The 17,693-nt window shown below is 29.3% G+C and overlaps 1 protein-coding gene and 1 pseudogene across 1 annotated transcript; both read right to left on the bottom strand.

The window, feature by feature from the left end:
- Positions 1-2,031: 2,031 nt before the first annotated feature.
- LOC105203764 (facilitated trehalose transporter Tret1) lies at positions 2,032-5,847 on the bottom strand. The gene is made up of 6 exons (XM_039447306.1): positions 5,773-5,847; positions 5,359-5,649; positions 4,801-5,059; positions 3,099-3,385; positions 2,476-2,918; positions 2,032-2,370 (listed from the first exon to the last, which is right to left on the bottom strand). Exons 1-6 carry the CDS (start codon positions 5,831-5,833, stop codon positions 2,293-2,295), a joined length of 1,419 nt encoding a protein of 472 aa, XP_039303240.1. The 5' UTR covers positions 5,834-5,847; the 3' UTR covers positions 2,032-2,292.
- Positions 5,848-13,093: 7,246 nt separating this feature from the next.
- Positions 13,094-17,474, bottom strand: LOC105204337 (annotated as a pseudogene).
- Between the last annotated feature and the right edge of the window lie 219 nt (positions 17,475-17,693).

The raw sequence follows: 17,693 nt of genomic DNA, 5'->3' as shown, positions 1-17,693 counted from the left end.
CAAAATCACGTCGTGTTTTTCATGAATATAATGGAAACATGTAAAAATACGAAAGAAGCGAGTAAATAAGCGTGTGCTTATAAAATAAACCATAAAAATGAGATACAAGATTTTTATTGCATAAAGTTTCACTCCTTGAAAATCATTAAATGCATAACATTTTGTTGTAATAGAGTTGAAATAGAAAAAAATGTTTTAAACTTATTTATTATTACGTAAGCAAGCATGCACATAGACACACATACTCAATAACAACGTGCAAAATCCTATCGCGGAATCTCTCCGTGGCGTACATCGCGTAACACTGATGCCGACGATATTAGTGGAATCGACATTAAGGATTAATTTTAATGTTACTAAAATGAAAAATAAATTGTCATTAAGGGTCCGGCATTTATGAGTCTAGAGCTCAAACGTGTTAAGATTTAAGGGTCTGAAGCATAAGAGTCTAAAGTTTAGAAAGTCATGATTTAGCTTTGAAGTTTAAGAATCTCGAGTTTCACGTTTAAGGATATGGGCGAGGGGGAATTCACAACCCAAAATTTTGTACACCAATGCCGATTTTTGGCATTGCTGTAAAACACTGCCGACATTTTTGTACACTGCCGACAATGCTTATTGTTAGTCAATGCCTACAATGCCGTCAATCCTATATTAAAATTAAGGCAATGCCATGCAATTATGAACACTACCGCGTGCCCATTATCATACGCCAATGCCTGCACAAGAATTCTAAAGCTTTCCCGAAGTATTCAAAAATTTTTGTGCTCAACCCCATGATCGAAAAACCGACTCTGAAGTGAGCTCACCACTCCCCAACCACTGACGACAATGCCGTCAATATTATAGGTCACTGCTTACTTTTTTCGGCAGTCCACTGCCGAAATTTTGTACACCAATGCCGGCTGTGAATTTCCCCTCGGATATGGGGCTTAAAAGTCTGAGGATTAACCGTTTTTGGGTTTTTAAGGGTCTGGAGTTTAAGAATCTAAGTGTTTAAGAGCTGAAAATTACGTGCCAAGCGCGTGTATTTGACTCTCGTCTTACATTCTTTCGAATTTTTATTACGTTTATTTCTTTTTATATTCGAACTCTATCACAATATGTCTTATTTGATGATTTTCAAGAATACTCCATAAAACGATCATTATATATTATCTTATTGTTATAGTATATCTGTGTTTATTTCATTCACTTTGTTCACATTTTTATATATTTTCCCATCATTTTCATGGAAAACTAATTGTGCACCACATAATTCTGCAGCTTAAAGATTATAAAAAAACATACAAATTTTACTGTCCAGGTTGGGGGCACAAATTGACCACTTTTACACATCCTCCTTAAGTTACGGATTTATAAAGGATAAAACAAACTTGCCATAAAAACGAGGAACAGTCGATGCCAAGCATGCAAGATATAAATTGAATAGCGCAATATGCATTAAATAACTTGCGATACTTGCGTCAGAGAGAATGTAACAATGCACTTTGTGCGATAAAAAGTAACGCAATAGCTAATCAATTTCTCACGTTCAAGGAATAGTAGACAATTTAAGAGACACTTGGATACTGTGTCGTCTTTTATCTCGTAGAACGTGTTATACAAATTACACATGTCATACATGGATATAAGAATCATTTTATAAGTCATGAGGAAATGTAGTCTAAAGAAAAAAAAGGGGAGAATGCATGAGAATAGAAAAAAACTGTAGACTAACAGAATCGACAATTTGCGTATACTATATAACACCGAAAAAAATTCAAAATGATATAATAGATTTGGTTATATCTATAATTTTGATATTTATAAATTTTTGATGCGGTTCATGGTTTTGGTTTGGTAAATTGGTAAATGAATTTCTTGATTTTCGATTTAAATTCCTGATTGAAAGTATATTTAAATTTAGGCGATGAATAAAATAAAAATATTTTTAGATTATACACAAAATGTTATTTGTTTATTATATATACATATAATATATGCACAATTATGTACACAACAAAGAATAATGAAGTTACCTGAAAAATAAAGTAGTAAAAAAAGAACGACACCTTTTTAATAAAGTTTGATTTTTTACGTAAACCTTATGTTTGAATTTCTTCAATAAGAAAGAAAAAACTTTTTGTTGAACTCGGTAATATCTATTTTATTTCAATAACAGCGCACAATTTTTTCTTAACTTAATTACTTCAGTATATTTTCTATATTGTATATCTCTTATAATTACAGTAAAAATAATTATTATTCTAAATTCTGAAAGAGTTTTAGATAATTTATTGTATTTGAATATTATCCAGTTTCAACGCTTGACTGTTGAGTGATCCTTGACTGTTGTGATCTTCTTGCGATCATCAGATCTTGAATTTCCTATTAACATTAGCAATGTTTATAGCAATAACATGCAATATTTTATCCGCCGAATTCAGAATAAAACTCTTTCTCGTAATGATATGCAATATGTGATCGTGTTACCTGTAGCGTTTTTCCTTTTGTCTCTGGTACTACGATGAGCGAATATATCAAGCTGATCAACATGATCACTGCGTAGATCCAAAAGACGTATTTCTCTGTGATGATATCTACCAACGATTGATACGTCTTCGAGGCGACAAATGCAAATATTGCTGACGAGATGCTCCCAACGAATCCAGCTATACTTTTCAGATCGGACGGAAATAATTCGCTCAACATTGCATTAGGCGCCAATATGAGTCCGAACATCATTGTTGTTAATATCAGGAATGATAGGATGATCAACCATTCGAGATTGCTGGGATCGTAGTCGTAGTCCAACAGGAAGAAGTATAAACCTAACAATATCATACCGGTCATCACGCCAAACGATGATATCGCTAACAGAATTCTGCGACCGCAACGATCGATGGCAACTACTCCCATCCACCCGACAATTACATCTGCAAAATAATTCGACAAAATGATTTAATCCTCGCGACTTTGGCAGAAGTATTAACAGAATTTAAGGTTCGTCATAATTAAAACAGATGTAAACAATTAAGGTATAAAACAGTTCTATCAATATAAGATAATACAAAATCAAGATATTAATTAATATTTGTATCAAAAGTCAAACATACTGATTGCACTGATGATAATTACTAACGTCGAAGGCGTAATCAATGTGACCATTGCCTTTCTCGCGATAATCTCCATGTAAAATAGAATAGTGTTTAGTCCACTGAGTTGCATAAACATGTATAATAGTATTATCATTATCAAAGAGTGACGATTTTCGGGTTTTTTTATTTGCTCTAATCGTTCTTTTATGCTCTTCGCACTTGTAGACTTGACGAAATGTTCCACAGCTTCTATTTCACTTTTTACATCAGGTTTTCGATAATACCATTGAATGGCTTGTTCTGCTCTGGAATTATAAAACAATTATATTCGAATAGAATTGTCAAAATTCATATATAGAAAATATACAAGGTATTCCTTAATTATATGTATTATCTTAATCATACTGCGATCGTTGATTGATGATTTTATTTTTTATATATTTACAATGCACAATTATACTTTTTTTTGTTATAACTCTTAAATATCTCTATTGTATTTTTTAAATGTAAATTATGCTTCAGAACTATACATATATGCTTAACAAATAAATGTGTGTAGATGTGACACGCATTTTATTTAAATCGATACAGATTTATAAAAAAATATGAAATATTTTTAAATATTATTAAATATTATTAACGCAAATATTTTTTAAAATAAATAATAGAATTTAATATATTGAAATCTATCTCATATCTACTACGAATAATAAATACGATTTTTTAAAAAGAAAATTATTAGAATTGCATTTTTGTAAAATTGGTTGGTAATATTTGTTTGTGCCGCATAATACAACAATTTTTTAAATATTATATCTTATTCACATCGAAAACTATTTTAGATTTTAGATATTAATGATTTTTAAAAATAATTGTAATTATACTATATAGTAAATCTAAAATGCGTTTAATGATTAACTCATTTATTTTGTGAAATCTGTTAGTTATTTGCTTATTTTTCCGTGTTGGTTAACTATTTGATTTAATTATCAAATAGAGCAATTGATAGAAAATTAAATACAGCTGTGTTTTTCAATCTACAGGAATCAATTCATTCCTAATGTACATACAAACATTTTTTATCGGAAAATCTGACCTTAATATGTTAGAAACATTTGTATACATACTTGATGTAAAATATTTAATTGTTTAAGACCTACTTAAATTTTTATGTATATATAATGTAAAAAAAATTAATTTGTATACAATTATATGATTTTATTTAAGAAAATGTCTATAATAACAAAAATTTAAAAAATATAAACTTGGAGAAAAATAAGTTTTTCGAAAAAGAATGAACAACTTTTTGGAACAAATTTTTCTTTTGAAGTTTCTCTTTTCTTTAAAAACATTAAAAATATTCATAATGATTATGATAAATGGGACATAATTTAATACTTAATAAATTATGTTTATTTCCCTAAATTATGTAATGCGTGAAGTTTATTCTTTAAATCAATCAAGAAATTTGTATGACATACCATGCTATTATCGAACGCTAAAATTATCGATCTATTGAATTCATTAAACAAAACCTGTTTTAAACAATATTTATCATCCTTTCTTTTGTCACATTATATCTCTTATTATTAGATGAGGGAAAACTTACTATTTGAGGCAAAATCAATCATAACTTGTTAAATAAAGCTAACAGTCGGATATAACTTCACTAATATCTATTTTGTGAAGCAATTGTACAAATAAAAAAAATCGTTTTTACCTCTTAATGTTATTGTGTTGCACGTAATAATGCGGCGTCTGCGGCAGGAATGGAAAAATAGCCATGTAGCCTAGCGTTACTATCAAACTAATGATACCGAAATACATCATTGACATATTGGGACCCATTATACTAGCAAAAAGTATGCCTATGAGCAATCCATTGATAATTACACACACCAAGGCGCCACGAATCGATGGTGCGGAAATTTCACCGATGTAAATTGGGTAGCAGCTGAATACCATTCCCATTGACATACCTAAACAAAATAATATCATTAGTGACAGATGTAGAATTATATACATATACATTAGAATCTGGAATAAGTTTAACAATAAAAAAATTCTGTAAAGTGGGGACATGAAATTGAAAGCGATTGTTTAGACATTAGTGTAGAAGACAATAAAGGGAAAGGATTTATTAATTTAGAAAATTAATGAATAGAATATATTAAGGTACATTAAGAAAAATTAAAAAAAGAGTAAAAGATTAGCATTATGAAAGACGCGACATGATTAATGAATCAATGTATCCTGTCTGTCAGACAGTTATCGTTACCTGAAAATATTCTCGCGACGTACAACCATATAGGGGAATTGACACATATTATGCAAATCCAACTGAAAATCATCGGCACTCCCGTTAATAGAACAGACATCTTGCTGCCGAAATATTCTAAAAGGAGAGATCCAATGACGGCGCCTAAGAGGCGTCCGAGGTGTAATAGAGAGGCTATCCAGGACCCTTCTTCGGACGTTACGCGAAACGGCGGATTCTCACTGGTTAGTTGCGCTAAATAAGGCGATGTCCAACCGCTTGCGAGACCAATACTGATGTTCAATAGACATACTGTAGCACAATATTTTGTTATATATTGTATTGCAAAATTGATGCGCATTTATTTTACTTGCGTTTATTTATTAAACTACAAGTCTTGTCTTAAATTGGACTAAATTTCATCAATTAACTAACCTAGCAGAGTTGCATAGCATTGAGGCCACAATTGAAGTACAGCTTCGAATATTTTTGCCATTTTTATTTTAAATTCATCACAGCGTTATACGCGTATCTGTGATAGAAACAGGACCGATAAAAAACAAATATTACGTTGTTTTATATAAATAAGGCACTTGTATTAATGTGCATTAGATATTGAATGTGAAGAAAATATGGATGGAATGAAAATGCGTATAAGTATTAAAGGCAATGTGTACTTCTAATTCAGAAGCACACATTGCCTTTAACCCTTAAACACGTAAGTGGGTCTGAGAGACTCCATATGAAGTTTTGAACGCTTGCTATGTGAAGACGGAATGAAATAGGAGGTTCGGACCAAGACGTAAAAAAGTTTGAAATCTCTTCTTTTGATTGATATGGTTGATCAACTTTTTTGGTCAACTAGAATTTGAACGGCACAGCAGCAAAGTTTTGTTAGGGTCAATGCGACCCATATAGTGTGAAAGTGAAACTTTTTTTGTGAGTATCTTACATAAAAATCTGGACAAAATACCTTCGAAGAGGTCGGTTTGCGGATGTTACTTGCATATACTCTGTCTAAAGTTTTAATACTATAAAATGCTGTAGAAAAGAGAGTTTTTCCGAAATATATTATGAAACACATCAATTTTCAATTTTAGACACAATTTAATAAAAAATACCTCATATTCGCCTTATTACATAAGTACATTTTTTAATAGAAATAACAATGATATAATTTTTTTTTAAGTATGAATCTTTAGCTTTAAAACGTCGTTTTGTAAAGTTTTTCACAGTTTTTTGTTGCAAAGAAATGATTTTTTTTAAGTGAATTTTTAGATAAATGTACCTCATATTCTCCATGTTATATAATTATACTTTTTAAAAGGAATGACTTTGCCAAATTTTATTTTGAAAGTGTGAATCTTTAGCTTTAAAACGCCGTATTTGAAAGTCCTTGAAAGTTTTTTGTTGCGAAGATATGATTTTTTGAAGGAAAAGTCTATTTTTAACCAATTTCTCATTTTTGCTTAATGGTTTTTCTTTTATAACTTCACAATAAATTATTTTTTGGCAATGCCAATTGTGCAGTCACATTCCTGAGATTTTGAACTTTCGTTTTGAAAAAAAAATCGTAGAAAAATATTGATTGTAATCAAAGTTATAGCTTCTCAAAGTTGAAAAAGTCTTCCAGACCCAAAAATGTGTTACTGTATTTTACAGGATCGGTGTGTTTAAGGGTTAATATTTAAAATTACATTGACTACTTTACTCTGCAAGATTTTTTTGATTTGCACGTACACATTAAATTTAAATACATTGTGTTGTCACTTTCTTTACTTATATTTATAATTTGAGTAGAATTAAATTTAGTCGACCTGATTCAAAGTTTAATATGATGTACCTGGCTGCGTATACAGCCACCACTTTTGGATTTGTCAGCAGATTCAGATTAAAGTTGTTTCATTTCATAAAAAATTTATTTAGCAACTGAAAATCTATAATATACGTAATATGATTATAGATTTGTGTAACTATAGATTTTCTATACTAATAGTGCATATCGAAACACAATCTTTGTGTACCGGAATAAATAACAAGTTACAAAAAAAGATGATATAAATAATCCAGATCGGATAATTATGGGTACGGTCAAGATGATGCTGCAAACATTTGGAATGCAGACATTCTTCCATGGGATGTTACAATCACGTATTGATATAAAAAAAATGTGACTTTATTTACAGTGTTCATATTTTAATTGTTTGCATACAGAATCTGTAACATCAATGAGTACAAAAGAATGAGTAATTGATTGCCTAGATGCTCGTATAAAGAAAGCAGTGTCAAAATGTAAAACATAAAAATTAAAATTAACGATAGATAAAGGCTTTGATGACAAATCAAAGGAGAGATAAAATACCAATAAGAGCCGACACTGGATGTTAGTGTGTAATTACAAATTATATTGACAATGAGTCGTTAACGAATACATACAAACGTTTCGTTCGATCCGCAATTTAGATCATCTTTAGTACACCAAGTTAGCACGCGGAGATTGAATAAATGTAACGCAGATGCAAATGTTTTAGCGTGTCCAGATGCGAAAATGCCACATGATAAATATGGTTTGTATCAATATAAGGCAAAGACTTTGAAACTACTAAAAATTATAAACAAGGTTTACCGTTATATAAAACAATGTATATAAAGAATAAGTGAAACGAAGGAGTATCATAAATAATGAAAGATAAAAACATAAATTGACTTACGTGAAAATACAAGTTGTTTACAAGTAAAAGCTGCAAATAGCAATATGCATACAGTAAGACTGATTTTAGAGAACTGAGCGGTATATTGGTGCTGACACGATGTATAATAACAGAGAAAAAGATTAATGTTTAAAAAACGAAAGAAACAAATTTGAAATAATATGAATATTATTAAAAAAAGTGCTTAACAGACTAATTTCATAGATTGTATGCTGGTAGATAGAGATAAAGATGAAGACAAAAATTGAAAAAAAAATTGACACTGATCTTAAATTAATAACAAAATTGGGACGATTTAAGTAACGAACCGAAGAAAAGATAAAAACCAACGTATTTAAATGCATGTCCGGAATGGATTATTCAATCGCATAAAACAACAATTATATCCTACGTTCTTAAAGAATGACAGTTTGTGCAATAGTGTGTGTATTAATAATAAATGTATAGCAGTTAAAGTGAGAAAGAAACTTGTGCATTCCATGCACTTGTGCAATTAATTATGCATGCATATGGTAAGGAACCTACAAAATTGCAATCTATTCGAATAAACATTTATTCGTGCAGGTATTTCTAAGCATTTTTAAGCGTGAAAAAATTGTTTACGCCGATTATCCGTGCACCACTATTATACATGCACTTCTATTAATAGACACAAATATATTAATGTTTTAGACATGTAGAACTTTTAAACGCTAATTGCAATGTGAATCATTTGATAGACATTGTTTTCATAAAAATAATGCTAAGCATTGCATGTAACAATTTTTATCACCAATGATTATTTTATGAAACAAAATTTTGCATTATTAATACACTGTTAACTGAAGATTTTAGAAAAATATAAGAAGTAATTAATGAAGACATATTTAAAAAAATAAATAATTTCTGTTCTAAATGTAATTGTATTTTAATAGAAATATAGGAATGCAGTATAATATTAGACACATTAATAATAACAAATCGAAATTATAAAACTGAACGCAAATTATCAAACTTGTTAGATGATACAATAAAAATAATAACAGTTGACGAAAGAAATTATATATTATGTGGCGTTATTAATTATATATTATATGATCATACTGAATCAATTGCAAGCCAAAAAAAAGGTCATTATACGGCATATACTCACATAAGTATGCACTGGTACGAGTACAACAATCTTCAAAAACACGAAGCGTTATGTTGCCCGCGAAAATAATGTCGTAATATATAATTAAGTATGTTATACAATCATGAAAACGTATTCAATTACACTCACTGAAATTCAAGGAATTATAAGTGTGCTTCTTATACATTACATCATTTACGTTACATAATTTTACTGTATATTGAAATATCACCAAACGTTACATATCTTACATCTCTTTTTTATGTGACTTTATTAGATACTATTATATATATATATATATATATATATATATAACGTTACATATTTGATATGTACAAGGCATATTTAAATCGTGCAATACATTTTATTTTATACTCTTTATTATTTTTTTAGCTATCAGGTTTATATCACTTTATAAAGATCAAAATTTTTTGAAATTTCGAGTAGTTCTGATTAGACTTCTGGACAATACTCAATGAGAGTTCTTATGATTTAATATGATCGGATTGTTACATAACGAGATACATTTTATTTATTTTTTTTTTTTGGAAACTTTGTTATAAGTCAGAATTTTTTAATTTTTGGATCTAAGTTTTTTTTAATCATCGAAAACATATAAAAAGAAATAAAATCATTGAAATACTATAAAACTATTGTGAAAGTTAATTTTTCAAAAATTTTTTATTTAATTTTTATATATAAAAAAATTTTATATATTTAAATATTTGCAAAATAAAGTTATTAAGCCGCTCGGAACTATTTGAACTTTAATTTTGATAAGAAGTTTGCTCTCCATTTTTAAAATTTAAATTCAAGGACGTTATTGAGCAAAACTTTTATTATGAATTATAGGGAACTCTTAAATCTTTTGAAAATAAAGCGGGAATTTTAATTAGAGAATTATCGAATTTTAATGTCAATATGACATTAAACACACACGTAAGATAGATTTAGACCAAGCAAAAAGCACAAATACAATTGAATGATTTGCTTTAATGAGTACGATTAATGTTATGAACAACAAATATATATTGATGAATTGTGTGTACTCCATATTTTATCGGTTCTATTAAACAATCACTATGTTTATCCATATTCGTTATGTTTATTTGTGCGATCATTTATTCTTACTAACAGAACATTCTAAATTCATCTTGGGAATTTTAGATATCGATTTGCATATAAATAAGTCAAGTTTTCTAGGATAATTATAGCGAACTATAGTTTTACTCAAGATAGCTAAAAATTAGAAAGTAAAAATAATATTTATAATTTATCGATAAAATATAAACATATTGTGAAATAACTTTTATTTTATTATATGTGAAATATTTATAGGCTTTACATGTTTTCTATCCGTAACCAAGCAAATATATTGTAATTGCAATATATTGTATATTAAAGTTTTAACGTTTCAATTGAATGGAATGAATGGAACTCAGAAGCTTTAGAAAGCACTATCTGTTAAAAAAATAAATAACGTAAAATTTTTATAAATTATTTCTCATATGCACATTTATACATAGCATTCTAATGTTATCACTAATTGTAAATTTACTATGAAATTGATGTGAAATTAATGCAAATTACTACACTTTAGACAAGAAGGAAAATATTTCACAACTAAAGTAAATGCTTTTAGTTAATATGAAATTAGTAGCAATTGATTATTATTTTTATTATCATTATTATTCTTATTGAAAGGAGATAAAAATATAAAAGTTGTTAATTTTTGCCCGGAAAGCAAAATTTGTATGTATTTTTATAGTTTTTAAGCTGCAAAATCACGTCGTGTTTTTTATGAACATAATGGAAACATGTAAAAATACGAAAGAAGCGAGTAAATAAGCACGTGTATTTATAAAATAAACCATACAAATGAGATACAAGATTTTTATTACGTAAAGTTTCACTCTTTGAAAACCATTAAATGGATAACATTTTGTTGTAATAGAGTTGAAAAAAAAAAATGTTTTAAACTTATTTATTATTACGTAAGCAAGCATGCACATAGACACACATACGCAGAAACGACGTGCAAAATCCTATCGCGGAATCTCTCCGTGGCGTACATCCAAGGACTTTGATTCTGTCCATGGGGAAATTTTCCAAACTGAGAAGTCACCACTTTCTACATACTTGCAGTTCATGATTAATGAAACGACTAGAGCTTATTGGTTGTTACGTTAATCATAAACTGTAAGTATGTAGAAAGATAGCGACTTTTCAGTTTGAAAAATTTCCCCATGGACAGAATCAAAGTCCTTGGGTGTACATCGCGTAACATTGATGCCGACGGTATTAGTGAAACTGACATTAAGGATTACTTTTAATGTTACTAAACTGAAAATTAAATTGTCATTAAGAGTTCGGCATTTATGTGTCTAGAGCTTAAACGTGTTAAGATTTAAGGGTCTGAAGCTTAAGAGTCTAAAGTTTAGAAAGTCATGATTTAGCTCTGAAGTTTAAGAATCTCGAGTTTGACGTTTAAGGATACGGGGCTTAAAAGTCTGAGGATTAACCGTTTTGGGGTTTTTAAGGGTCTGGAGTTTAAGAATCTAAGTGTTTAAGAGCTGGAGATGACGTGCGAAGCGCGTGTATTTGACTCGTCTTACATTCTTCCAAATTTTTATTAGGTTTATTTCTTTTTATATTCGAACTCTATCACAACATGTCTTATTTGATGATTTTCAAGAATACTCCATAAAACGATCATTATATATTATCTTATTTTTATAGTATACATGTATCTCTGTTTATTTCATTCACTTCGTTCACATTTTTATATACTTTCCCACCACCTTCATGGAAAACTAATTGTACACCACGTTATTCTGCAGCTTAAAGATTATAAAAAAACATATAAATTTTACTGTCCAGGTTGGAGGCAAAAATTGACCACTTTTACACATCCTCCCTAAGTTACGTATTTATAAAGGATAAAACGAAAAACGCCGTAAAAACGATGAACAGTCGATGCCAAACATGCAAGATATAAATTGAATAGCGCAATATGCATTAAATAACTTGCGATACTTGCGTCAGAGAGAATGTAACAATGCACTTCGCGCGATAAAAAGTAACGCAATAGCTAATCAATCCCTCCCGTTCAAGGAATAATAGACAATTTAAAAGACACTTGGATACTGTGTCGTCTCTTATCTCGCAGAACGTGTTATACAAGTTACACATGTCATACATGGATATAAGGATCATTTTATAAGTCATGAGGAAATGTAGTCTAAAGAAAAAAAAAGGGAGGGAATGCATGAAAATAGAAAAAAACTGACTAATAAAATCGATAATTTGCGTGTACTATATAAAACCGAAAAAATTTTAAATGATATAATAGATTTGGTTATATCTATAATTTTGATATATATAAATTTTTGATGCGGTTTATGGTTTTGGTTTGGTAAATTGGTAAATTAATTTCTTGATTTTCGATTTAAATTCCTGATTGAAAGTATATCTAAATTTAGGCGATGAATAAAATAAAAATATTTTTAGATTATATACAAAATGTTATTTGTTTATTATATATACATATAATATATGCACAATTATGTACACAACAAAGAATAATAAAGTTACCTGAAAGATGATAAAGTAGTAAAAAAAGAACGATACCTCTTTAATAAAGTTTGATTTTATACATAAACCTTATGTTTGAATTTCTTCAATAAGAAAGAGAAAACTTTTTGTTGAACTCGGTAATATCTAATTTATTTTAATAATAGCGCACAATTTTTTCTTAACTTAATAACTTCAATATATTTTCTATATTGTAAATCTCTTATAATTACAGTAAAAATAATTATTATTCTAAATTCTGAAAGAGTTTTATATAATATAATTATCTAAAACTCTTTCAGAATTTAGACTAATAATTATTTTTACTGTAATTATATTATATTTGAATAATATCCAGTTTCAACGCGTGATTGTTGAGTGATCCTTGAGTGTTGTGATCTTCCTGCGGTCATCATATCTTGAATTTCCTATTAACATTAGCAATGATTAACATGCAATATTTTATCCGCCGAATTCAGAATAAAACTCTTTCTCGTAATGATATGCAATATGTGATCGTATTACCTGTAGCGTTTTTCCTTTTGTCTCTGGTACTACGATGAGCGAGTATATCAAGCTGATCAGCGTGATCACTGCGTAGATCCAAAAGACGTATTTCTCTGTGATGATATCTACCAACGATTGATACGTCTTTGAGGCGACAAATGAAAATATTGCTGACGAGATGCTTCCAACGAATCCAGCTATACTTTTCAGATCGGACGGAAATAATTCGCTCAACATTGCGCTAGGCACCAGTGTTAATCCGAACATCATTGTTGTTAACATCAGGAATGATAGGATGATCAACCATTCGAGATTACTCGGATCGTAGTCGTAGTCCATCAGGAAGAAGTATAAACCTAACAATATCATACCGGTCATCACGCCAAACGATGATATCGCTAACAGAATTCTGCGACCGCAACGATCGATGGCGACTACCCCCATCCACCCGACAACTATATCTGCAAAATAATTAGACAAAATAATTTAATCCTCGCGACTTTGACAGAAGTATTAACAGAATTTAAGGTTCGTCATAATTAAAACAGATGTAAACAATTAAGGTATAAAACAGTTCTATCAATATAAGATAATACAAAATCAAGATATTAATTAATATTTGTATCAAAAGTCAAACATACTGATTGCACTGATGATAATTACTAACGTCGAAGGCGTAATCAATGTGACCATTGCCTTTCTCGCGATAATCTCCATGTAAAATAGAATAGTGTTTAGTCCACTGAGTTGCATAAACATGTATAATAGTATTATCATTATCAAAGAGTGACGATTTTCGGGTTTTTTTATTTGCTCTAATCGTTCTTTTATGCTCTTCGCACTTGTAGACTTGACGAAATGTTCCACAGCTTCTATTTCACTTTTTACATCAGGTTTTCGATAATACCATTGAATGGCTTGTTCTGCTCTGGAATTATAAAACAATTATATTCGATTAGAATTGTCAAAATTCATATATAGAAAATATACAAGGTATTCCTTAATTATATGTATTATCTTAATCATACTACGATCGTTGATTGATGATTTTATTTTTATATATTTGCAATGCACAATTATACTTTTTTTTGTTATAACTCTTAAATATCTCTATTGTATTTTTTAAATGTAAATTATGCTTCAGAACTATACGTATACGCTTAACAAATGAATGTGTGTAGATGTGACACGCATTTTATTTAAATCGATACAGATTTATAAAAAAATATGAAATATTTTTAAATATGATTAAATATTATTAATGTAAATATTTTTTAAAATAAATAATAGAATTTAATATATTGAAATCTATCTCATATCTACTACGAATAATAAATACGATTTTTTAAAAACAAAATTATTAGAATTGCATTTTTGTAAAATTGGTTGTTAATATTTGTTTGTGCCGCATAATACAACGACAATTTTTTAAATATTATATCTTATTCACATCAAAAACTATTTAAGATTTTAGATATTAATGATTTTTAAAAATAATTGTGTAATTATACTATATAGTAAATCTAAAATGCGTTTAATGATTAGCTCATTTATTTTGTGAAATCTTTTAGCTATTTAGCTATTTGCTTATTTTTCCGTGTTGGTTAATTATTTGATTTAATTATTAAAAAGAGCAATTGATAGAAAATTAAATACAGCTGTGTTTTTCAATCTACAGGAATCAATTCATTCCTAATGTATGTACATACAAACATTTTTTATCGGAAAATCTGTCCTTAATATGTAGAAACATTTGTATACATACTTGATGTAAAATATTTAATTGTTTAAGACCTACTTAAATTTTTATGTATATATAATGTAGAAAAAATTAATTTGTATACAATTATATGATTTTATTTAAGAAAATGTCTATAATAACAAAAATTGAAAAAATATAAACTTGCAGAAAAATAAGTTATTCGAAAAAGAATGAACAAACTTTTTGGAACAAATTTTTCTTTTGATGTTCCTCTTTTCTTTAAAAACATTAAAAATATTCATAATGATTATGATAAATGGGACATAGTTTAATACTTAATAAAATATGTTTATTTCCCTAAATTATGTAACGCGCAAAGTTTATTCTTTAAATCGATCGAGAAATTTGTATGACATACGATGCTATTATCGAACGCTAAAATTATCGAAATATTGAATTCATTAAACAAAACTTGTTTTAAACAATGTTTATCATCCTTTTTTTGTCATATTATATCACTTATTATTAGATGAGAAAAAACTTGCTATTTGAGGCAAAATCAATCATAACTTGTTAAATAAAGCTAACAGTCGGATATAACTTCACAAATATCTATTTTGTGAAGCAATTGTACAAATAAAAAAAATCGTTTTTACCTTTTAATGTTATTGTGTTGCACGTAATAATGCGGCGTCTGCGGCAGGAATGGAAAAATAGCCATGTAGCATAGCGTTACTATTAAACTAATGATACCGAAATACATCATTGACATATTGGGACCCATTATACTAGCAAAAAGTATGCCTATGAGCAATCCATTGATAATTACACACACCAAGGCGCCACGAATCGATGGTGCGGAAATTTCACCGATATAAATCGGGTAGCAGCTGAATACCATTCCCATTGACATACCTAGTCAAAATAATATAATTAGTGACAGATGTAGAATTATATACATATACATTAGAATCTGGACTAAGTTTAACAATAAAAAAATTCTGTAAAGTGGGGACATGATATTGAAAGCGATTGTTTAGACACTAGAGTAGAAGACAATAAAGGGAAAGGATTTATTAATTTAGAAAATTAATGAATAAAATATATTAAGGTACATTAAGAAAAATTAAAGAAAGAGTAAAAGATTAGCATTATGAAAGACGCGACATGATTAATGAATCAATGTATCCTGTCTGTCAGACAGTTATCGTTACCTGAAAATATTCTTGCGACGTACAACCATATAGGGGAATTGGCACATATTATGCAAATCCAACTGAAAACCATCGGCACACCCGTTAATAGAACAGACATCTTGCTGCCGTATATTCTAAAAGGAGTGATCCAATGACGGCACCTAAGAGGCATCCGAGTTTTGACAGAGAGGCTATCCAGGATCCTTCTTCGATCCGTCGAAACGACGGATTCTCACCGGTTAGTTGTGCTAAATAAGGCGATGTCCAACCGCTTGCGAGACCAATACTGATGTTCAATAGACATACTGTAGCACAATATTTTGTTATATATTATATTGCAAAATCGATGCGCATTTATTTTACTTGCGTACATTCATTAAAATACAAATCTTGTCTTAAATTGGACTAAATTTCATCAATTAACTAACCTAGCAGAGTTGCATAGCATTGAGGCCACAATTGGAGTACAGCTTCGAATATTTTTGCCATTTTTATTTTAAGTTTATCACAGCGTTACACTCTATCTGTAATAGAAACAGGACCGATAAAAAACAAATATTACGTTATTTTATTTAAATAAGGCACTTGTATTAATGTGGATTAGATATTGAATTTGCAGAAAATATGGATGGAATGAAAATGCGTATAACTATTTAAGGCAATGTGTACTTCTAATTCAGAAGCACACATTGCCTTTAATATTTAAAATTACATCGACTGCTTTACTCTGCAAGATTTTTTTGATTTGCACGTATAGTCGTGAACTAAAAGGTTGCAACACATTTTCTTCGATTGTTTTTGAAATATAGATTTGTTCATCAAACGGTGAACGTCATTGGTTCTTACCTGTGGATCCAACCAATTAAGCTTCGAACCATCTAACCATTGATTTATTCTTTGTTTATTAGTGATTATTGTGTTTAAATTTTACATTAATAAAAAAAATACTTAATTCCCGCGTTATGGCAGGTCGTTTACGTTTGGCGACTTCCGAAATAAAATAAGAATAATCAATTTTTCTGCTCTATCGTATGCACTCGTCAGATAAATCTTCGATAAATCTATAGCTTCGAATTAATGAATTATCGATCACCCGCGTAAATTCAAATACGTTGCTGTTTACTTTCCGGCACAAAATCACAGTTAAATACAGTATTATTAATAACAAATTGGTTGTTATTTATCAGCGGTATTAACCACAATTTGAAAGGTCTAAATGGCCTTTGTCCGTAGCTCTCGTCTTCTCTCTGTATTAATATCGTTTCTCGGAAAGCAAACACACGGGCCAGACAGACTCGTCAAAAACACCTTCTTTCAAAGAGAACGCTTCTGTTACCCTCAACAATACTGACTGCTCTCTCGGCTATGCCTGCTTTTATATTTAGCGATAACACGTTTATTTGGTCAGAAAACCACTCCTTAAAAAAGAATACAACTTAAATGTAGAAGAATGTTGCTAATAGTTCTTCCTGATTATATTTACAGATTTGTGGCGATCATCCTGTTATTGATTGGAAATGATTATGTAAATTTAACCATGATGATGAAGTACATCT

This window comes from Solenopsis invicta, chromosome 1 (assembly GCF_016802725.1).
Source record: "Solenopsis invicta isolate M01_SB chromosome 1, UNIL_Sinv_3.0, whole genome shotgun sequence".
NCBI lineage: Eukaryota > Metazoa > Arthropoda > Insecta > Hymenoptera > Formicidae > Solenopsis > Solenopsis invicta.
Note: the sequence above shows the minus strand (reverse complement) of the source record. Positions and strands in the feature narration are given on the sequence as shown.

What these genes read in the sequence shown, in the direction of transcription:
- LOC105203764 (XM_039447306.1), bottom strand. Translation starts at nt 5,833, where the DNA reads ATGGCAAAAATATTCGAAGCTGTACTTCAATTGTGGCCTCAATGCTAT. An exon ending in ATGCTATGCAACTCTGCTAG is followed by an intron (nt 5,650 to 5,772) that starts GTTAGTTAATTG and finishes ATTGTGCTACAG; the next exon opens with TATGTCTATTGAACATCAGT. An exon ending in CAACACAATAACATTAAGAG is followed by an intron (nt 3,386 to 4,800) that starts GTAAAAACGATT and finishes TTATAATTCCAG; the next exon opens with AGCAGAACAAGCCATTCAAT.